The 23,407-nt window shown below is 37.8% G+C and overlaps 1 protein-coding gene across 1 annotated transcript in view; it reads left to right on the top strand.

The window, feature by feature from the left end:
- Nucleotides 1-23,407, top strand: part of COL3A1 (collagen type III alpha 1 chain) — a 53,585-nt gene that overhangs the window by 10,353 nt on the left and 19,825 nt on the right. The window contains exons 2-20 of the mRNA XM_031604404.2: nt 5,866-6,074; nt 7,996-8,028; nt 8,601-8,717; nt 11,648-11,722; nt 14,588-14,653; nt 15,179-15,232; nt 15,435-15,488; nt 16,220-16,273; nt 16,417-16,470; nt 18,326-18,379; nt 18,873-18,917; nt 19,108-19,161; nt 20,118-20,162; nt 20,791-20,844; nt 21,315-21,413; nt 21,540-21,584; nt 21,706-21,804; nt 22,204-22,257; nt 22,396-22,503. Coding sequence (XP_031460264.2) covers nt 5,866-6,074; nt 7,996-8,028; nt 8,601-8,717; nt 11,648-11,722; nt 14,588-14,653; nt 15,179-15,232; nt 15,435-15,488; nt 16,220-16,273; nt 16,417-16,470; nt 18,326-18,379; nt 18,873-18,917; nt 19,108-19,161; nt 20,118-20,162; nt 20,791-20,844; nt 21,315-21,413; nt 21,540-21,584; nt 21,706-21,804; nt 22,204-22,257; nt 22,396-22,503 — 1,373 coding nt within the window. The remainder of the gene's footprint in view (nt 1-5,865; nt 6,075-7,995; nt 8,029-8,600; nt 8,718-11,647; nt 11,723-14,587; nt 14,654-15,178; nt 15,233-15,434; nt 15,489-16,219; nt 16,274-16,416; nt 16,471-18,325; nt 18,380-18,872; nt 18,918-19,107; nt 19,162-20,117; nt 20,163-20,790; nt 20,845-21,314; nt 21,414-21,539; nt 21,585-21,705; nt 21,805-22,203; nt 22,258-22,395; nt 22,504-23,407) is intronic.

Here is a 23,407-nt window from a genome sequence, read left to right as displayed (position 1 = left end):
TCTGTCACTCTTACTGCAAAGTTCTTCCTTAGTTGGGAATGAATGATGCAATGAATAAATGATTGTAGGAAAACAGGTCTATCTCTATTAAATAAATAAATAAATGGCTTTTCTTTTCTTTTCTTTCTTTTTTTTTATAGTAAAAATGGAATTTCCTGATTTAACATATTTAGAGATGACTTTGAACAGCAAATCCAAGAATAACATCCCAATATATATGGTTGTTCAGGATTTTACAGACAAATGAAGAAGCATTTAGCCATGATGTTTTTGAGAAATAGCCAATAATAAAAGGAGAATAACCATCTCTTGCATCCATCAGGTGGCTTTCCCAGAATGACTTTTACAATTTCAGAAACAGGAAAAAAAATTTCTCTGGGTAACCTTAAATGAACAGCAAGATGATACACATGCAGCATCCTGCTGTACTCTGCCCCTCCTATGACTATCTGAAATGACAGTTCTGAAAAATAAATAGTAAAAATACCCACTCAACAACATAAACTAGACCAAAAAATTCTTCAGTTTGTTTTCCAATTAGCAGCTTTGAATCAAGAACTCTCCTTTGCCGTTTTTCTCCACACCATCCCACAGCTGAAGGCAGTGAGGCTGTTGTGCAACAACATCCCTGATGGGTTGGCACAGCTCCGTATTTCAGAGCAATGCTTTTGCGGGAGGGTGACCTTTAGGAGTTGCATAAAGAATGCCATTCAAGGATGTCGTGAGACTGAAAAGAGCAGTTTGTGAAACATGAGTATTGAAACAGAGCTGTGACAGCCCCTGTCACTTCAAGCTGAAGAACAATCAAGGAGAGCAAGAGCCTTCTGAAGATATAGGAGAAAAAATGGGGTCCTGAACACAAAAGAGGAAAATGCCTGGAACTGGAGTAGTAGTGCTATTCCAGCTATTTCCAGATACCAGCTTTTTCACACACAATTAACAATACCTAGAAGTTAGAAAGCTTCACTTTCAGTCTAAAACTCTTTTTGCTGTGAAACTTGGGAAATCTGGGAGCCATTTAGTCACACTCCCTTCCACTGTACCTAGTCATAGCTCTTCTTTCTGCAGACAGTGGAGAAGGACAGACTTTTAAAATAAAAGTTTTGATATTTCATGGCTGTACTTGGTGTTTTACCAAGGGAGGTTTCATCCTGGACACTTCCATTTGTCCATAAACACAGTACAAAATTTGCAGCTGTTATAGGACAATTCCAGCTGAGAGCATGTCTGGGAGGCTTAGTTTAAAAACATCTTGTTAAGCCACTTTTTTTTTTCTTACATTTCCACCTCTTTTCCTAACTCCTATGAAACACAAACTACCTCAGGCTTTTTGAGTGCTCAGCACTTACCTCACTGGAGACCGCATGGACTAAGCAGGCCCAGCCAGCCAATTAGTTGGTGAGGAGAGTCCGTTTGTTTCCATTACACATCACAGGATGGAATGAGCATGTTTAATTTTCTTATAAACACCGTTATAATGCCAGACAGCAAGCCCAAGCTGCTTGCTTTGAGGTAACTCTGTAGCATTATTTTTCTGCCCTGCAGATGGAAAGCAGGCATGATTCAGGAGTTACGGCAGGTTCCTCAGGCTGCTCTAGTGTCAGGGAGAATGGGCTATTTCCACCGAAAAGGAACTTCATCTTTGGCCTTTTGATGAAACAATATATAAAACATTGCTGGATATACAGTAGTAGATGCAGTTACTCTAGAAGAAATGCGAAAATAATTTCTGAAGTCGTACAGGAAAGCAAACAACTAGGTCAGAGTAAGGAATTATAGGCTTTGTATTGTTTCCTGTTTCCAGCAGGCTTTGGATACAATTAAATTTAGGAGTAAGGCCTCCTTCATTTGAGACCTTGAGACTTGACATTAAATAACTGCAAAACCCTTGCTTGGCTGATGGTAGTGACCATAATCTGGCAGATCAAACCTCCTCAGTTCTGATGAGCACTGGGATGTGTGAGTTTACATCTAATGTAATAGCTGGAAGTCTGCTTTGTCTGAAGTGGAAAAGCCTGTGGTTTTTGAGGATGCTGTTAGAAGATTTTTTCCTTTTGCCACGTGAATGTGGTTAAATAGTGATCACAGTACTTGCACAGGTACAAAGCCAAAAGCTACAAAGCCAAACTACAAAGAAGGCCAGTTTCTCAGCTCACAGCACTTGCTAATGTATTCCTCACCTCGATGGTATCAGAATTATGTCCCATATGACATCAACTTTCAGGCCTAAATGACTGTACTTGTTTCACCATGTACCTTACCAAGCTCCTTTATGTTCCACTCTTGTAGGTCCTTCAAGAGTAGATGGTGCTTTTCCTTTTAGCTCTGCCTGATTCATCTGCTTAGAAAATGGGAAATAATTCAAAATCAGCAAATGTCAAATACCATGTTGCCTTTTATTTACCTCTTTCTTTTTTTTTAGCATGACCCAGAGAAATGTTACAGCAAAACACAGAAATATTTTAAAATGTGAATACTTGTTAAAAGACCAATTTAATGTTTACTAAGATGATTCAGAGGCCAGCAGGCCAGTGCAATAATGTTTCTGCCACAGAAACAAAGTTCCCCTTGGCCACTATATTCATAGAATCAAAGAATCATAGAACGGCCTGGTTGAAAAGGACCACAATGATCATCTAGTCTCAACCCCCCTGCTATGTGCAGGTTCGCCAAGCACCAGACCAGGCTGCCCAGAGCCACATCCAGCCTGGCCTTGAATGCCTGCAGGGATGGGGCATCCACAACCTCCTCGGGCAACCTGTTCCAGTGTGTCACCACCCTCAGTGTGAAAAATTATATTCAGACTTCGAGGGGCAGAATAAGATTCTGCACTTCCTTAAGCCAACACTGATCAGTTCTAATATTTTTTTGAAATCTTAGGCTAATGTATATGTTTAGGAATCCATCAGAAAATCTGGTTAAGGCAAGTATGCCACTGTTTTACCACAAGTCCAGAAGTAGGAAAGTCAGCTTTTTTTCAGCCTTGCTTCCTATATGTTGCTTGCCAGTACTTTAGCACAAATCAGCTTTCCAAAGCATTTTGGAGCTAATGTTTAATCTTTATGAGCGATGCAAAATGCATTATGTCATAATATGCTGACACACAGATCTACATCTGAGCTCAGAGGGGGTGTCTTGAACAGACTAAGTCTTCCCAGATGTAAGTTTCCTTTGGAAACCTATTTAATACTTTCATTCTGCCAAAGGCCACAAAGATTCTCATTGCAACTCTGCTAGCTTATTTCTTAATTCATTTAACAACGTCCAGAAAGTTAGAGGCAAATGTGAATGTCATTATATCCAGATTTAAGCTTTTTTCCTCTCTGTCCTGTTGAACGATGCCATCTGCTGCAGAATAATTGAATGGCAGCTTTGCAAAAACTGTGAAATTTGCTTTATTTCCATTCTCCTGTACAGTTGGGTTAGTGATTTAATTGTGTGTTACATGCACACACTGTAACAACATTGTGGTTTTTTAGATATATGTAATGGCATTTTTATTTAACAATCCTGTGCAAAATTTTATTTTACCCTAAACTAAAGAAAATAGATCTCTCCCCTTTCTTGTGATGTTTGTAAATGAGAAGGACTTTTTAACCTGTAGAGGTAAATGGAGTCTGCTGAGTGGATCCACACCCATCCAGCTCCCTCCTTCCACGGGGTCAGCAAGGTCTAGGGTCCCCAGTAGCTTTGAATGTATTCAGCCTCATGCAGTATAATGCCTTCTGGTCTTCTTGTATACAGTGAGTCACTCACTCATGCACTGACTTACTCTGCTTCTGGTTCATTATAATTCATTTTTTTTCAGGAGTTATTAGACTGTAGAGAAGAATGTTCATAATGCTCTCTTCTCATTTGTAAAGTACTTTTCAGCTTTCTTGTTTATCAGAAAGCATTTCTCCTTAGTATTGTCAAGTTTATTTTTCACGAAATGTCCACGGGGAATTGCTGGTTTTGTAGCAGAGGAAAATGTTTAGTAGACAGACAGTGAGCAATTAATCAAGAAGATAATTGGTTTATTTACATGAGACCCACTGACACGATTATACGGGGTGACAGCTGGGAAACTGAGCAATTTTTTTGAAACTATATCTAGCCTAAAAGACTTAAGATGTCAGGATTCTACTGTGACATAATTGCTATACTTATCAGATGTAGTGGCTGCCAGGCAGTGTCTTCTGATGCCATGACCCTATGTGTAGGAAATCAGATGTATGCCTCTCAGCCAGCCAAGAGGTCTTGGTTGTCTTCCCCATTGCCTTTCTTTGCAAGCTCAGCAGAGGAAGAGGAGGAGAAGAACTTAATGGTTGACACAAAGGGGAAAGTCAGTTCAACAGGGACAGGAAAAAGAGCTGAGTCAGATGCATGATCTGACTCAGAAAATAATCTCAGTTGAATACAGAGCAGAAAAGTAAGCAGACTGTTCAAGTACATGACAGGAGGATGAAGGGAAGATGAGAAGGAAGGTTATATATTATGGACCTGAGTAGATAAAATGGGGGAAAAAAGAAATAAAAAAAGCATGAGAAAAGAGGAAGCATGTAGAAGTGCCACAGAGCCACAGAGCATGGGTATGGGTGTAGAAATAGAGTCCAAGAAAAGCAAAGAGAAAGAAAAACAGAATACAGAGAAAATTGGAACAATGTGCTAAAGCAGTAGTGGAAAAATGAAAGGTGCTGTATGTGAGAAAAGAAAATGGGGCTGCATAACTAATGCTGGTGGGCTGCAGTATAGTTTTGGACTCAGTCTTGTTCCATTACAACAACTTGATGGCATTCAGAATTTTTCATGTGGAGCTACAGGTAATTTTTATGTCAGAGCTCTGAATTATGTGTTCTGGCATTTTTTTTTTTCTTTTTGAAGAATGATATGTAGTAAGACAACTTTTTATAATGCCGTAGCTTTACACATGTACACAAATAGCTATTTCTCCATCATTTTGTTTGCGAAGATATTTTAAATCATTCATGGAAAGAATTTCCATTTATAAAAGCATTCACTGATACCTGTATTGTAGTGTGAGACTTCTAGTATTTCTACAGAGCTTAGAAGGAACTTAGATAACTTTGTGTACTTTTATATTGCATTATTAAGTGATGAGGCTTTCTGGATTTGGTTTCTTTAAGAATATACAAACCCAAAGTTTAATGTTTAAAGCTGCTCGTCATCAATCTCTTCAAATTAATTACAACAGATTTGATCAATAGAACAGCTGTTGAAAGGAATTTGCAAAGACATTAATACTACAGATGAACAGTTTTCCAAAAATGCAAAAACATTTGAGCAGTCAAGCTGACAAGTATGTGGCAAACCATTTGGGCAATTAATGTGAGTGTTCTTATAGATCTATTGCATATGTCAGCTTTCAGAAACCATTTCAAAAACACTTGGTGCTTTCTATTGATGCAAGATGCTAGCAATGAAAGCTCATGCTAGACAGACCACTTATTCTGCATCCTTGTGTAAGTGCTCATGTTGGCACAGTGATGCCAGTGATACACTCATCTGAGAGATTTGGAACGTTTGCTTTTTATCTGCAGCAGACAATTCAGTCACTAATTATATAACAATAACATCTGACACTGAAATTACTTGAAAGATTATTACAGTTTTAATTAGGCTTTGGCTCAGCTCCAGGAGGTTTCTGTTGATGTCTATTCATAGATTCAGAAGAGACTCTGCAATTAATGTAACAGATCCTCACAGTGTGTGAAGAGAAGCTTTTAGCCTTTTACCACACAGAGATAAACTATATTGCAGCAGAAAACAAAACAAGCTATCTGAAAGCTTTCATGTTATGCCTCTTTGATTTAGAAAACATGCTTGAAATAATACTGAACACGACTTTGTCTTTCTTTTCAATAGCCCTAGGAGGATGTACCCATCTTGGACAGGAATATGCTGACAGGGATGTTTGGAAACCAGAGCCATGTCAAATCTGTGTGTGCGACTCTGGGTCTGTTCTCTGTGATGACATCATCTGTGATGACCAGGAGTTAGACTGTCCCAACCCAGAGATCCCCTTCGGAGAATGCTGTCCAGTTTGCCCGCAGACAACACCACAGCCTACAAAAGTAAGTTCTCAATATGGTTACTTTGGTGTTGCCAACTTTGATTGATTTTCTTTTAAATAAAAAGTGTGTCACTTTCTGACCCCTGGCAAATAGTTAGAACTGGCAAATTTTAACAAAGCAGTCCGAACTTACACTGTTTTCTCTCTGTTTTGGTAAATTCAAGAATACTTCACTACATCTGTGTTCCAGGAGAGGATTAATACCAGATAATAAAATACTTGTCAGTCTCTTAGACCACACAGCTAAAAGCATGAAATCCTTCAGCCCACTTTTACATCACCAAAAGGCAGAGATAAAAAGAATGGGACAGAAGGCAGTGATCAGCTATTAAATTTTTCCTTTTTTGGCAAAGCATAAGAATAAAGGAAACAGTTTGTTTGTTGACTTGGTGCTCAAGGTATATCCATGAAATTAATGCCAACGCACTTTCACAGCATGGTGCAAGCCTGCGTTTCTTATCATTTTGATTCAATATCATCATTTAATTGATCTATGGAATTATTGCTTGACTGAATGCATTGTAATTAGTGTGTGCCAACTCTCCTGCCGAAACTGTTAGCTTAAGCTAGCTATACAGAGGTCTGCCTTGTAGAAATACAAAAAGCTCGTCTGAACATTTCATGCTTATTTATGATCCATGAGATTAAAAAAAAAAGTATTAAAAAAAAGTTGAAGCATATCTATTTCTACAGTCTCATAAAGATTCTTATGCGGGTATTTAATTGGGACAAACTTCTGAGATTTGCACTGCTTCCAAGTTTTGGCTGAATGATCTGTCAGTATTTTAGTATTCGCACTTTCAGCACGAATAAGACATACAGATCATCGTACAGTGATCTTCTGCATTTGTATCCATGCGTAGGAGAGAGGAGAAACATACATGTTTGTAAGAGAAAAAGAAGAGGCTGAAAGAGCTGTGTAGGCAGAAGAGGGAGGCAGAAAATGCACTATTACAGTTCTAAAAATAGTGTATCTTTTTAAACATGAAATGTCACATACAAACCTGTCTCCTAGTGCTGCTTGCATTATGGTTGTGCATTTGTACATCTTCTGGAATTCCCTGAGCTACTTCACTGACCAAGTTGCAATGGTGCAAAGGAGTGGTCCATACAAGCATGGTGGACATTCAAGCACGGCTTCCTCTCCCTTGAGTCTAGGACCTGCTTTCTGGTCAGCTCCTAGAGTGCAGGATTTTTTCTTTCAGGACTGAAATCCCCAAGCAGGTTCAAACCCTGTTGAATCAGTTCTGTCATTCCTGATAACAGAGAACACATGGGCTACTTTCTTCAGTCTTCACTTTACAAGAGTTTGATCGGCCCAGTGGAAGCTATCCTCCTGACCTTGGGTAATGCATAGGGAAAATCCACCTTGAAAAATCCGAGGCAGTTTCAGCTGAATATCCTTTACTGTCTCTATCAGCTGAATTAGTAAAAAAAAACTGTTCTAAAATATGAATTAAGAATCCAAATATTAATCTACAAATTAATCATTAACTGAAAAAAATAGGTAATCTGAGAGATTAGGTCTGGAAGAAAGTTAAAATTAACTACATTGTTACATTTATTAACATGCCTTTTTAGTGGATTGACAAGACATAAGAAAACTGTCCCTTGTAGACTTAGTGCATTCAGTGGCAAAATTCTGCTGACTTCATTAGTGCCAGGTTTTTACCTAGACCAGGTGCACACACTTTATGAATGCACCATAAAAATGTAGATGAAAGGCTGACAAAAACAAACAAACAAACAAAAAAAACCCTCAGCTTCTAAATATGCTGAACAAGAGTAAACAAAATGTATTTAATAAATCTATATTCCAATATTTAAATGTCTTTTCATCTTGTTTCATATACATATATTCAGTTTTGAGTTTGATTTTGGCTTTCTTTCTTAATTTAATTAATTTTTCTTTTTTTTTCTAGCTTCCGTATGCGCAAGGCCCCAAGGGAGACCCAGTAAGTAAAGGGTTGTTTGGTTTTTTTTTCTCAAGAAAACTAACAAAATTAAAAGCCAGTTCTTACAATGCTATAAATCCCATTCTGACTGCTGAGATACCCAGTTTTACTTGATGTCTGCATTGTCTTCAAATCTGCCTTAAAGTTACTTTGAAGTAATCTCTTTAGCTTCAACACAAATAATTCAGATTGGAGAAAATGAGAGAGAAGACAACTTATTTCAAACTGTGTTACTTGTTATTGTTTTATTTTTTCCCAGTAAAAAAAAATCTGGATTCCACTTGCAGTATTAATTTCACATTCAGGAATTGAGTAGTTTAATATCTCTGATGTGCTTGATCAAATTTAGGTTGCAGTAAGGCTCTACCTGCTAATAATTTTTTCGTGTGAATTTTGCCTACTGTCTGCCCCTTTCTTGAATGATCAGGTGTGCGCCTAGTGATGCTTCATAGAGGAAGCTTCCCACCCCAATTGCATATGCTTTGCTATGAGTCGAAGTGTTTGTCCCACAATGCCCTTGCACTCTGAGGCAAGCTTTGATGTCTGTATCTGCTATGTTTGTGTCTTGGCAGGGCTCTCCTGGTTCTCCGGGCAGAACTGGTGCCCCTGGGCCCCCAGGACAGCCAGGGAGCCCCGGAGCTCCTGGTCCCCCTGGTATCTGCCAGTCGTGTCCCAGCATCAGCGGAGGTGTAAGTAATCACTGTGATCAGCTTCTACTTTGTTGCTTATAAGTAACACCCAACCTTTGCCAAAGCTAGGCTGTGTTAAGCTGGCAATGATTTCCAAAGGTGAATAAAGAATGAGTGGGGTGGCAGTAAATCTTAGGTGTCTTTCAGCCTTTTCCAGTCCTCAGAAAACCGTCAGGCAGGTAAATCAGCACAGTGTTACAAGGAGCCCACGACGAAATGCAGCTGTGTCCTGGAGAAACTTCACACACAATGCAGTTAATAGCAAAATGTCATTGGATGCTTCATTTCACCCAGAAGGCTTATGGTGAATTGGCAATAGGAAACATCCTGTAATGTGTGAATCACAGTATTGTCCCATTGGTTTTGTTTTAAATAATACATAGCAGAGTGATTTTCAAAACAGTGAAGAACCTATTCATTGTACCTTCACACATACCATGCTTTCAGAGGCATCTGTCTGTAATTTGTGCCTTTGAAAAACTCAGTTGAGTAACAGTCAGGGTTTGAGATTTTTGTTTATTTCTTTCCTGTGAGATTTGGCTGAAATGCAGTTAAATTTCAGTTTTATCTTGTTTTTTAAAACATCTGGTGCCATACCTGATGATGGTCTTAAATGACTCAGAAATAATCTGATTAGTGTGCTGGAGAAAGTATGTTCCCTCAAGCTTAAAGACTAGGGATCTCTTTCACTTTCCTTTATTTTGCTCAATGCATGTTTAAAAAGGAAACATCCCCAGGCAACTAGATTGAAAGTCAGGTCCTCTGCTTGCAGAGCAGTGCCATTTGTTGTGTTGCCTCTTTATTTCTGGCCCACCAAACCTTAAATTCCCTTTGGAACAGCAGACATAGCTAAAGAACTCCTCAGATCTTAGTGGGGTAACGGCCCCAAACCCTGTGACCCCAATGTAGCATGAATACTGCCAGCATTAACTGAATAATGAAGACATTTTAGTATTGTTGTTTCAGCTTTGGATATCTAAAAATCCATCTTCTAGGGAATTAGCCATGATTTTTAGGCACGAGTAGCCTTGGTAGCTGTGCTCCGCAATGTATTTTAATTGAATTAAACATTTTCTTCATCTTAACTTTTTTCAGAATGCAGCAGTTCTTTGTTGTACTCTAAGTGGTTTGTGCTGCATCATGGAGAATTCAAGCTGCAGATCCTGTGCAGCTGGATTTGTTAAGTTGTTGATTCACAGTTAGCACTTAGAGAAGAGGTCTCATTGTTTCCCGAGCAATTGATCAAGGCCAGCTTTACAACATGCAAAGTGCAAAACTGTTACGAATTTATGATAAAACAATTGTTCCTTTTGAATATAGGCTTCCACAGTTTTATAGCTTCCATATATTCTTCCCATTCACAGGTGAGCCAAAATCTAAGGAAAGATGTCTTTTATTTTCTTTTTTCATTCTGAAAGCAATTGTATGGTAAGAACTGGGCAGTGGAGAGATGTACAGTAGGTTATCTAACCACCCTCAGTGGACATCACAATAATACAACAAGAGACTTTTGCACTTTGGGCTTGCCACATGCAGATACAAGAGAGGCTGAACTGGTTTCCCATTCCAGTGGTGTTGAAACTGAGTGCAGTGACTGATATCGGTAGCAGAGGATCCTTCTTGCACCAGGCCAGTGGATATGCTCGGTCTGAGGTGGTTTGGATTATCGAACAGAACATTGCTTATATTCTCTCTTTTCTGTTCAACCGCTTATCTGCATTAATGCCATATTATTCAACTAAATTCCCCAACATCTGAGCAACAAAATCATTGTCAAATAAAAGGCTTACGTAGGCTTTTCTTTAAAAACTGGTTGTAAAATTCATTAATATTTTATGTAAGTGGGCATGTCAGAGGTGTTATCTGCTGTCATAAAGCCCTACAAGACATGTTTTCTCTCCATAATTTCAACTGAACTTCATTGGTTTTAAGACAAATTATCCAAAGCATTGAGGCTGTACTGCCTGGCCTCAAAAGTGAGGGTTATTTATGAATTACCAATGGTGGAAAGAAAGAAAGGAAAAGATGGAAAATGGCTCTAAGAAAAAAATATGTAACATTTCATTTTTGGAGATGTGTAAATTCCCATTCAAGAGGTAAAAAAATTTTCCTTGAAACTCAAAGAGGAATAGGCTTATACGCAGGCAAGAGATTTTTTTGCTACGGAATGCTCTAAAATGACTCATGGTTTAGCCACAGGTAAAAGATATTTTAAAATAGGCTGCTGGACTGTGCAAAATAAAATATTTAATCAACTTCCTTGGGAGACAACTAAGTCCAAGAAAGAAAAACTGCGGGTGAGGAGAGTTAGAGGTGGAAGAGAGGTAATGAAGAATGAAAAGAGGAGATAATGACAGTTTGGGAGTTCAGGTGATGCCCAGCTGTCAGGACAAACAGTGTACGCTCACAGCACAGGAAGCTGATGTTTCCATGACCAAAAAAGGTACTAGCTGGGCTAGTCTTATGAATGATACTAAATATTATATATAAATGAGTTAAATTCTATTCATTTGCCATACACACATACGAAAATGCTTGATTTGTAGCTGTATAGGAGCTGCTGAATCACAGCCTGAACCTCTGATTGATCACCTGAGGCAAGCAATGAGTCAGCCATGGAAGCACAGGTGAAGCACAATTCACCTGTACTGCTGGAAGGGGTGGAGCCTGGCTGCACCTCTTCTAGACCCATTTAAGAGCTGACTACCAGTGGAGATGGATCTTCAGATGGAACTCCATCTCCTCTGGAGTTTTGTAGCGAGCTCAGGATACGGTAAAGATTCTATTCTCTTTTTGTTATTATAACCTGCTTAGCCAAACTCTCTTGTTTATTTCATAATTATAAGATCTTTATATTCATTGATTATACACTAGCAAACATCTTTTCTCTTTTTTTTTTTCTTTTCTGTGTTTCTCTATTTCTTTTACAGAGTTTCTCTCCACAGTATGACTCCTATGATGTGAAGGCTGGCTCAGTTGGCATGGGTTATCCTCCCCAGGCCATTGTAAGATGATAAAGCCTTTTCTCTGTCCTTTTATTTAAAAAAAAAAAAAAAAAAAAATTGCTTTGCTTGTAGATTATGCCTTGGATGTCTGTGTATCCTGATTATAATTTAACAAATTAATTTTTAATTTAATTGTTGCCTGCAAGTGGAATGTGTGCCGTTTTCTTGTCTCTATGATTCTAGAAAGTAGCTACAGATTATCTATTGTGTTTTTTCTTTGCCTTTTTTCTTTCTCTTTTTTCCTTGTTTCACCTTCTGCTTTCTAACCTTTCTGTGATTCACTTTCTTATGCTAGCCTAGCATTTATGTCTTTTTCCTCTGCATATTCTCATCATCATCTATCTGCTTGGTATTCTTCTCCTGATAGCTTTCCCCCACCTCCACTGTATCTTTGCTTTTTCTACTGTGCCAAGTTTTCCTTTATTAATTCAATAGCATCTTGTCTTTACTCAGTATGAATTTTAATACTTGTTCACATTTCCAAAACTCACATTTACCTGATAACAAATAAAGCCCTGCTATAATCTCCTTTCATCCCAGGAGTCAAAGCTTTTCACATTTTCATTTTATGATTGTGAACTTTTTTACCCACAGCTATTCAGACTGTGTACTGTACCTCCCTGCTAGGCCTGACCCAAGCTTTTCAAAGGTTTTTTTTTTTTTTTTTTTTTTTTTGGTGAGATAAAGCTTGGATTGCTTTGTTTCCGACATAAAGTAGATGGTAAAAGTTGAAACTCACAACTTTTCTTTTAGGCACTAGGATTTTTAGATACTTACCGCCAGTGACATGCTGCATTCTTGCAGCAGTGATATCATACTGACATCTGAAAGTGTCTTTCTTGATTCAGGCAACCTGTTATGTGATGGATGTTGTGAATTGCTATTCTTTGAAGTGAACTGCTGCTTCATTTAAGTGTGATTGTGATTTCTAACCTTATGCTGCGTAGCCATGTATTGCAACCACACGTTGCAATATGTCCAGACAGTCCCAAGCAAACTTGTTGTTTTTCAGGGTTCCGTCAGATTATCCAGTGAAATAAATATTGCTTAATTCTGGCAGCTGTTTGTGCTGGACAGTAGTTCATTGTTTTCATGCCTTTAATTTCACCTGTTTATTTCTAGCTCATTCATTTGCTAATGTGATCATTCATACGTTGGTCTGTTAAGCCTTTCATTTTTGCATTTGTTTGTTCACTAATTTTTTTCAGCTCCTTACAGTTTTTCCTACAGCTTATCATATCATCTACATTTTGTAATTTGTGATCTCCATATGGGATGTGCTGAACCAGGCTGATAATAGGGTTACCCTTCAGTTAACAAATGCAGTTACTCCTCTCTAATAGGATATTTTTCCTCAAGAAGCTTAGTGACATCTTGTGTTTTGATCTCAATTAAATTCATAAATGCAATTAAATAATGATTTAATTGGTCATGCTAGAATATTTTCAACCAGAAGTGTGTGTGTGTGTGTGTGTGTATCTGTCACCTGTTCTTTTACATTGCATCATGCAGTATATGTGAGGATGACAGAGGGTGGCAGTGAAGGTGGTAGAGATATTTGGAATAGGCTGCCCAGAGAGGCTATAGATTCTCCTTCTCTGGATGTAATGAAAATCCACCTGTGTTACCTATTGTAGGAAATCTACTTTCCCAGAGATTGGACTCAATGATATCTAGAGGTCCCTTTCAACCCCCACAATTCTGTAATTCTGTGATCATGCAATATATGTCTGCAAATTAAGTAGCAGAGCAGTACTAGGCAGATGTGACTAAAGTCACTGAAACTAAGCAACATTTATCATTAACATTACATAGATTCTTCTTGTTAATTCTAAAAAATATCCAAACTGAAATAATGTAGAAGCATAATAAAATTAAAAACATCAGCTGTAGTATTGACTTCTGTCAACACTGTACAATCTCCATTCCTGTCTTTCCAGTGTCCCTCTACTGCATGTGGACTGATTTTGTATTTTACACCTCCATTTCTCTGTACTTGCTTGTGTAACTCTCACGTATTGTTTTTGACCCTCTACCTTAGTTCACATCCTAACTAAAATCCAGTCATTTATTCTCAGTCTGGAGACACTGATAGTGAGCAAATGCCATTCCTAACAGTGAGTTTATCTCTCCAGTGTGCACCCTGAAAAAGAATAACATCTGTTTGTTTGTAGGCATATGTCTGACCAATAGAATGCAACTGATGAGTTGATGATTTCAGTCCACGTTGAATCCAGTCTTAGTTTGTGCCAAAAGTTTCGCGACAGTTAAGGGAGAGGGACTGCCTGTTGTATTCTTATACTGATGGCAACCCTATCTACGCTAACTGCTCTGCCACTTGGTACAATTCTTGACTTAGAAAATAGCAGCTATTACAGTGATTCTCATCTTTAGACAAAAGACAATAAGTGAAAGAACGTTAAGTCATATATGTCCAGTATAGTAACATACTCTATTATATATACTGCTATGCTAGAACTATACCATTCATCTTGTATTATGAAGATAAATTTCCCAAAACATCTGTATTACATGACCTATTCTGACACCATATAACAATATCCTGCAAAACATGCTGTGTACTATATTAAATTGTAGCATATAATGCTGTATAGCAGCACAGTTCCTTGTGTAATTCCTGTAATTCTTTTTTTTTTTTTTTTTGGCTCTATCAAATAAATGAGATATTAAATTCAGCAAAAGCATTTTTACTGCACCAAGTGCATGTCACAGTGGATTTTTCTCAGTACTAATAATTGTTCATATGTAAAAATTTATTTCATAGTTGGTGACTATTGCAGCTGCACTAAGCTTTCTATCTATATTACACTGATATAATGACTGTTTTTTTAATCTGCAATACAGAGTGGCTTTCCAGGACCCCCTGGTCCCAGTGGCCCACCTGGTCCACCTGGTCATGCAGGTCCCCCTGTAAGTAATATTAATCTTTTCATAAACGTCTGACTCTTTTATCTGAGCCTATCCTTTTCCATGTCAGAAATACTAGATACAATTTTGACTGTTAAATCAAGACGCTAAGCTGAAGAATTTTATGGATAGATGTCACTTCTTATTTTGGGGGCTCTACCATCTAAGCAGAGACACTCAGTAGTTAAGGGCTTTATACTGTGGTGAAATCCATGAGTGCCCTGGGTTTACTGCAATTCTGTGGGGTATTGTCTAAGGCTGAATTTTGCTCTTAAAATATATTGCTGCCTACGAGCCATTGCAGAATTCCCAAATGTTTGTTCACGCAAAAATGTCACAGGAGATAAAGGGAAATGGAAATCTGAGTGCGCGCTCAGTGAACGCACAAAGGGTTTTAGAGAGGTAGTTTTAATTCTGTTTTCATAGAGGCATATTCTAATTGGTTATGAGATCATTATAAAATATAGTAGCACCATAGCACAGTGCATGGAATTGTTCATGTCTTAACTGCTTTTTGCTGCATTATAGGGCTCAAATGGATACCAAGGTCCCCCTGGAGAACCGGGACAACCTGGCCCCTCTGTATGTATACATTACTTATCAGGATATTTGTCAAAGGCATGTTCTTACAAGCATGCATCTCTGTGTCATCACTGAAGTGGGTTGTAATCTGACAGTTCATCCTATCTGTTTGCTATTGTCTGTGTCAAATGCGCAAACATTTTGTGGCAACTAATGCATTTTTAATTTGAAATTATACTAAATATTCATTATTTTTCTTCAGGGTCCTCCAGGCCCTGCTGGAATGATAGGCCCAGCCGGTCCACCAGGAAAAGATGTAAGTCCATTATTATAATATTTGTAGGTTCAAAAATGGGAAAAGCAAAACTTCATCAAATAGAAAGATAGAAGAGCACACAGATAGCATTGCATTTAAGAATTTTTAACTTGCCAGTTTCTTGGGTGGACACAATGACTGTAAGAAATTGTATTCTTACATTAGGTATTTGTTCCTTCCAAGAAAGTTTCAACTTCAGCAGGCAATTTGATTAAGGGAAAAACAAACAAATGAATGTAAGACCCTTTTAACCATGAATAATGCATTTTTCATCAGGTGCAAAATAATTAAATTAGCAGTTACAAAAATGAGAGGATGATAAAGGTGTTACCTGCTCCCTACAAGTCTTGCTTTGAAAGTTAAGGTTTCAGAGCCACCTTTTGACTCACAGCTGGAAGTCCTGGATAGGTATTGAACAAAGAGACAATCAAGTAGTTTGTGTTTGTTTTAAGTGTTTTGCCATGAAAAATAACTTTATCTGTGGTAATTCCACTTATTCTTAAGGGATGGATTGAAATTTATTACTTGTCAATCAGTATCTTTGTAAAAATTGAGTTAATAAATTCTGCCAATGTTTTTTCAGAGGACACTTACTCTGGTGTAATTTTCCCCACTGTCTTCGTCTGAAGTTTCTTCTGCTTATTTCCACTCATCTTGATCTATCAAGACCAGTTCTTTGTCAGTAATGGAAGCAATAGCAAAGAAGTAAAAAAATTACTTTTTTTCTATAGGGAGAACCAGGAAGACCAGGAAGGAATGGAGACCGTGGAATTCCTGGATTACCGGTATGAAAAAAAGCAGTTATCTAATGACATAATTTGTTTTCTCAATCTATGTTACTCAAATGAACATGAGACATTAATGAGCAGTGGTTTGCGCCCTTTGTACATTAAGCATGTAACTTATCTTTCTGTGTTTGTGTGTTTAGGGTCATAAAGGGCACCCTGGAATGCCTGGAGTGCCTGGAATGAAAGGTGCACGAGTAAGTACTGACTATTCTGAATATATTGAAGTCTATTGGTCTCCATGAGCCATGGAGTCTGTTGCTCAATCTGAGTTGTAGAATCGTAGAATCACCAAAGTTGGAAAAGATCTCCACAGCCATCCAATTCAACCGTCTACCTATCACCAGTAATTCCCACTAAACCACATCTCTCAGTACAGCATCTGAACATTTCTTGAATACTTCTAAGGACGGTGACAACACCACCTCCCTGGGCACCTCCAGTGCCTGATCGTTCTTTTGGAGAAGTATTTTTTAATGTTCAACCTGAATCTCCCCTGGTGCACCTCAAGGCTATTCCCTCTAGTTCCATCTCTAGTGACCTGGGAGAAGCTGCTGCCTCCCACCTCACCAGATACTTGTAGGAATGGATAAGGTCACCACTGAGCCTCCTCTTCTCCAGACTAAATCTCAGTTATGGTGTTGCACTTCTGTGATTCTTCAGTTATCAACTGCCACTGAAGAAATCAAATTAAAGGCTAATTTCTGGATAATGTAATCTGACCTTCCACAATACAGACCATTAAATTTGATCTCAATTACCACAATTTATATCAATTTATCTCAATTGTAGTGCCCCGTACACAATGACATGTTAAAGCATGCATTTCAGAAAAACGTCTGCTCTTACCTAATGCAAATAGAGGTGTGGAGATTTCCAAACTTTCCTTCAGAAAATTTTCCGGTAGCTGATAGCACTCTTTTTTAGAAATAGGCTCCTTTATGTAAAATCTTCTGTTATCATGTGCTGATGCAACAGTGCCAGTAAGGTTATAAAATCCCACAGGCAAAAGTTGTTTTCTCCATCTGCACAGCACTTAGACTGAGACCCAAGTCTACCTGGAAGTGTTTCAGTATTATAAAGATATGTATATAACATGATAAATCAAAGTGATTATGCACCACTTAATAAAGGTATTATTAAACAGAATTAAAAATATTTTGCAAAAAAGAACACTGAGTGACCAACAGTGGCAATGTGGGCTACACTACTAAAGTGAGTGGCTAGAAACCAGTATTTGTCAGCCAACTAGTTAACTTATTGTGAAAACAGCTTTTTATAACAGATTGTATGAAGTGTAAGACAATATACAGTCTAAAAATAATTGTTATAAAAACAGTTGCAGTGCCAGAATAAGTAAACATTATACTGTATGAACTGTACTGATAAAAATGAAAGCTTGATTTAGATTAGTAGCTATTGTATAAACAACTGTCTGTTTTCTGATTCCATCCACATCACCCTTTAATTTTATGATGTTATAGCTTTAAATATGAAGAAAAATGATATAAATGTATGTAAAATTAACCAAAGTTAAAGAAGGTACATTAAAGGCTCTTCTTTTTATCACTTCTACTTTTTGTATCTCAAAAATCAAGAGTAAGCAATTATAGCTATAAATTCATTTAACACTTTAGAAATAATTGTTTCTATTGACTGCTTTAAGCACTCAGCTTGCATCTGTTACGATAATGCAATAACGACTATTTGCATTTAGCATTTATTCTATGTCTGTTATAATAGTCAGTAAAACGTATTTAAATCTCTCTTTTAATATCAATATCTGTGCAATGGTAGGAAAACAAGCTGAAATGAGACTGAGCTCTCAGCAGTGTGAACTGGAGCCCACAATTTATTCCATGTACACAAAGATACTCTGTCACTGTAGTTTCTTAAAAAATAAAATCTCTATTTGCTACTGCAATTCTATAAGACCATGTGAAATATCTTCCTATTTTTCAAAGGCGTTTTCAATTCTTTTCAGATTTAAAATAATCATAAGAAACAACACACTTGGATACTGTTCATAGATCTGGTTTTCCTTTCCCACAGGGTTTTGATGGAAAAGATGGTGCCAGAGGTGAGAGTGGTGCTCCTGGTCCAAAGGTAAAATAATTAGTATAATCTTTTGGTGCAACACTATTCTCCATTACTTGTTATGTAGCTGTGCTTTGCATGTTATGCTCTTACAGAAAGCTGTTAAGTATTAAAACTCATTGAACCTCTCCATGAAAAGAATGAGAATCATTCTGAAAAGAGTTGGACTTTCTAAACCATATATTGCCCTGACTTTCTAGCTGTGAAAGACACAAGTTTCAAAAATGAGAGGATGTGCTCAGATCATTTCACTTCATTGTATAATAATAAATGACCAGGTCTTCCCAATTATTTCTTTTCTGTTTAGATATTTTGTTCTGGCATTTCCTTAGGTGTCTCACATTTCACGGACATCAGTTCGTACTGTGGATACTCAGCACCACATGAATAGGCGCAGAGAATTGGGTTGTCTTGATTCTATGTCTCTTCCTCTTCAATAAATCAATAAACATTCTCACCACAGTTCATTCTATAATTGTTTGGTGTTTTCTTTACACCACAGGGTGAAACTGGTCAACCTGGAGCAAATGGATCACCAGGCCAACCGGTAAATATTTGTATCACGTAGCATGTAAATGGAAGTGCCAGTGGCATTTTTTCCTTAATAGATTAACTCATTTTTCTTTTAATTACCCTACTACACACATTGCCAATAATGAGCTCTGTAAAGAAGAGACATGGTAGATCCTATGTATTCAGGAAGCTGTGTGGCAGACTAATTTTCTCATGTTTTCTAGGGACCAAGAGGTCCAACAGGTGAAAGAGGAAGACCTGGAAATCCCGGTGGCCCAGTAAGTAGTTAATTGTGGCTGTTGATCTCATCAACGAGCAGCACATTTTATTTCAGTATGCTGGGAATTCCCTGGTCATGGATTTATCTTAAATTAGCTGTATTGCAAGGGACTGGAAAACTACATAGCATCTGTAAAATCACACATGGAAACGTATTAGTCTCGGGGTTAAGATGACAGTAAGCATGACACAATTTTAATTCACAACTTGTGGGCAATGTTATTATTTCCTTTTTAACTGAATAGATTCATTTTGTGGGCAAGCTTAGTGTTTCAACAAATGCATAGGTTCAGCCAATAAGAACGGGGAGGCAGAGTGGGAGAAGAGCAGGAGAAGAAAAAATACAATCTCAACTTCCTTGCAGGAAAAAGGTTAAAAACTGCATTCACACCATGGTTAGAAGTTATATTCAATCTCCTGAAAGATATCACAATTGATAGCATTCAACAAAATCAACAAAGCTCTACTAACACATAATAACCAGCAGTGTGTTCGTACAACATCTGTATAGCCTGAGTGGCAGACCTCATCTATCATGTCTCAGTTATTTAAAGCAGTGGGCTTTAAATCACACCTGCTGTGCAATCACATTCTGTAGGCTGCTGGAGTGAAATTTAAGCGTTGAATGTGAATTAGAATTAACTGTTATTGTGATTGTACATATTCAACTGTAAAAACTCGCCACAGGGGTGATGCTTGCGACTGTCATTTCCTTAAGAAATCTCATGAGTATCTATTTTCCTGTCATATCATCACAGTGCAAAGCACAAGAAGTGATAAATATTCCTTCCGTAATATTTAGTTAATTGTTATTCTAGAATGTCTCACCTGGGGAATCCTTGGATTTCGGTAGACCGAGTGGGATAGTACAAACACAAAGATGTTTTGTGAGCGATTGGACTAGAACATGGGTTCCACTTACAAGCAAGTACTCATACCTCTGTTCTTTCCATAGGGTATCAGTGGTAAAGATGGAGTCCCAGGAGCAGCAGGCCCACCTGTAAGAAGACTTACAGTTTGAATTTAAATGTTTGTGTTCCTCGAGTGTTAGTCAAGATACTTGAAGCCTACAGTGAAAGCAGGAGACTTTTAACTCTGTAAACCAGAAAATGCATAAATCTGGAAACAGATTCTTCTCAGGGAACATGCGGATGGATAGAACTGCAGTTGTCTATGCAGGAAAAAAAACAGAGAGTAGTCTTATCAAAGGCAATATTTAGCTGAAGTGTGCAAAAGTTTTTTTCTTTTTCATCTTCATGATGAAACCTCAGCGTGCCCAAATGTATGTATAACACTTCCATTGACTTCTCTTACATCTCTTTTCTTAATACAAATTTTAATGTGTTTTATAACTTAATCTCTTTCATGATAAATTTGTGTGGCTTTTTAATCTTATAACGCATAAATTCAGCTGAACATAAAAGTTAGGGTAAGTGACGTATAGGTGTGATGTTTTAGCTCTAGTCAAGCTTCATCTTCTACAACCTGACTTATTTTGGTTATTTTGCCAGGTGTTTCTTTATTCAGAGAATAATGTCATAATCCGACATCTTTTTTAAACTTTGGGTTAATTCTATCCATACGGCTTTTTGCTTCCTGTATTAATAGTATTTCTTTCACTTTTTAAGGGTCCTCCGGGTCCCCCTGGAACTGCAGGATTTCCAGGCTCTCCAGGTTTCAAGGTAATTAGCTAAATATATGTGCTAACATCAGATTTTATCCCTTTTCCAGTTGAACAGCTGTTACCATACATCTTCATTTTATGGGCACTGCTTTTTCTGACTGCTGACACTGCTTACACTGTTCATAAACATAGAACCAATGTGTTTTCATATGCAGCATGAGCTAATCTTTAGAAACACCCACCCTAACATGCAATCCAGTGGTAGATCTACTGCTTTTTGCAGCTTTATGGGAGAGTCTCAAGTGAACTTTCTTTAAAGGAGCGATGCAGCATGCATTTATTGGAATGTATTGGGACCATGTGCCTCAGCTTTGGATAGCTGAAATGATCTGGCTCTTGCACTCAGGTGACATGGTAGTGCTTTTCTTAAATCGTGCAAAGGAGAGAAAGAAGCCATGAAGATGATTTCCCTGGAGTCATGACTAAAATTCATGATTTTTTTTTTTTACTTCTGCTGTTTTTCCTTAGGGTGAAGCTGGTCCTCCTGGCCCTGCTGGTGCTAGTGGCAATCCTGGTGAGAGAGGAGAACCTGGTCCTCAAGGTCATGCAGGGCCCCCTGGGCCTCAGGTATGGAAACATCAAAGAAGGACTAGGAGGCATGGGGCTGGAATTTCTTCACAGTGCCCAAGGACTCCTTTGATTTAAGCATGCTAGGTTAGCAGCATCAATTATTTAGATACTTCTCTTTTCCAGGGTCCTCCTGGAAGAGCTGGAAGCCCCGGCAACAAGGGTGAAATGGTAGGTACTTTTCCCATAAGTGTATTTTGCTGCACTGTGTTAATGAGGATCGCTTTTGGACTGGGCAGGGTCCAGTCATGCTGAGCTCTGTTAATCCCGATCCCCTTTGCTCTCTCCACAGGGACCTTCTGGAATTCCTGGTGCTCCTGGTCTTCCAGGAGGCCGTGGTCTTCCTGGTCCTCCTGGTACAAGTGGAAATCCTGGAGCAAAAGGTGCTCCGGTGAGTTACTAGTGTCCATTACAACAGTTGCACAAAATAATGTGAGGAACGTAGTTTACCTCAATGCGCTCTCTCCTGGCAGCTTTACACCACACATAGCTCTTAGAGGAATGCTCAGGGACTTCAAGTGGAAGTCATGTCAATGTCTATGCTGGCAGATATAAAATTATTCTCAGTGATGCTCCAGACTGCATCAGTTCTGTACTGGATTTTTAAAGAATCCCATTCAACATTCAGGTCTAACTGATATACTAATTGTGTTGAAATAAGTAATTAAGATAATAAGAATTAGTCAGTATTTTGAAATATCTAATGTGTATCTCTTAGAATTTTAGTATTTTATCATAGTTCCAGAATAAAAACATGCTGTGGTCAGTAATGAGATTTTCTTCTGTTCAGGGAGAACCTGGTAAGAATGGTGCAAAAGGAGATCCAGGCCCAAAAGGCGAGCGTGTAAGTGATTGTGAAATGCCTTCAGAGGCTTCTTCCAAGGAAGTCTGAACTCTGAATTGTTCCACACACAAAAAACATGAGGGTGGGTTTTGGTTTTTTTTGGAGATGTCTAAGTTTGGTGGCTTTTGTTGTTGCTAGGGTGAAAATGGCACCCCAGGTGCTCCTGGACCTCCTGGTGAGGAAGGCAAAAGAGGTGCAAATGGTGAACCTGGCCAGAATGGCGTCCCTGGAACACCTGGAGAGAGGGTAAACCGCTGTAGATGACCACGTGCACCATGTATATTTTGAGTTTGTACTGTAGTAACAAACTCTGGAGGAATAACTTGGCTCCTTATTAGTTCTCACCAAATTCAACACATGTAGTTGGGTACAAAACTTGGGAGAGTTCTTATTGAGTTCCTAATCTGAGCTGCAGAGCTTGGTTCTATCTCAGACTGAAATAATTTCATTTTGTTTTTTATTTTTTTATATTGAGGAAGTAACGTGGAAGTCATATCTGAAGCTTCGTTCTGCAAATCAACTATAATTTGTAAGAAGCACATAGGGATTGAAAAAAAAATTAACTTTTATGCAGTTTTTGAAAGTTCTAAAAAAAAAAAAATTGACAAAAAATTATCTATGAAAAGTGAAATCAATGTTAAGTCTTCTACATTCAGGATATGTCTTTATGTCACATCTTTATTATCAGTGTGCATTAAAAGTGGATAATGTCAACAACAATGTGATCACGATCTTATAATGTCTTTATTGCCGACAAATTTTGTAGCTATTCAGTAACTTTCCAGAGAATGTTCTCTCAAAGGAATTCTTGGATTGATTTATTGAAAAAACATAGCAAAGACATTATGAATTTTATATTTTTGTTCCCACCTAAATTGAAGGAAATTACCATTTTATTTATAACACCTAATTTAAGAATGTGTTGCAGTATTTGGTGAAGCTATAAGGACCTATGTGATGCACGGTAAACAAATTATATTAAATATATATGATGGGCTGTAAATGATATTTTATAATTAAAATTTCTTGTAAGCAATAATAATACAATAGAGTAATTATCAGAATAGAATTAGAAGAAAATAATTCTGCAAGACTTCAGTGCATTCTCATTTTTTTATAGTAATTTATATTAAAAAAATTCCAGTGAATA

The sequence above is a fragment of the Phasianus colchicus genome, chromosome 7 (assembly GCF_987193195.1).
Source record: "Phasianus colchicus chromosome 7, bPhaCol1.hap1.1, whole genome shotgun sequence".
In the NCBI taxonomy this organism is placed as follows: domain Eukaryota; kingdom Metazoa; phylum Chordata; class Aves; order Galliformes; family Phasianidae; genus Phasianus; species Phasianus colchicus.
This window is presented reverse-complemented; position numbering and strand designations above follow the sequence as displayed.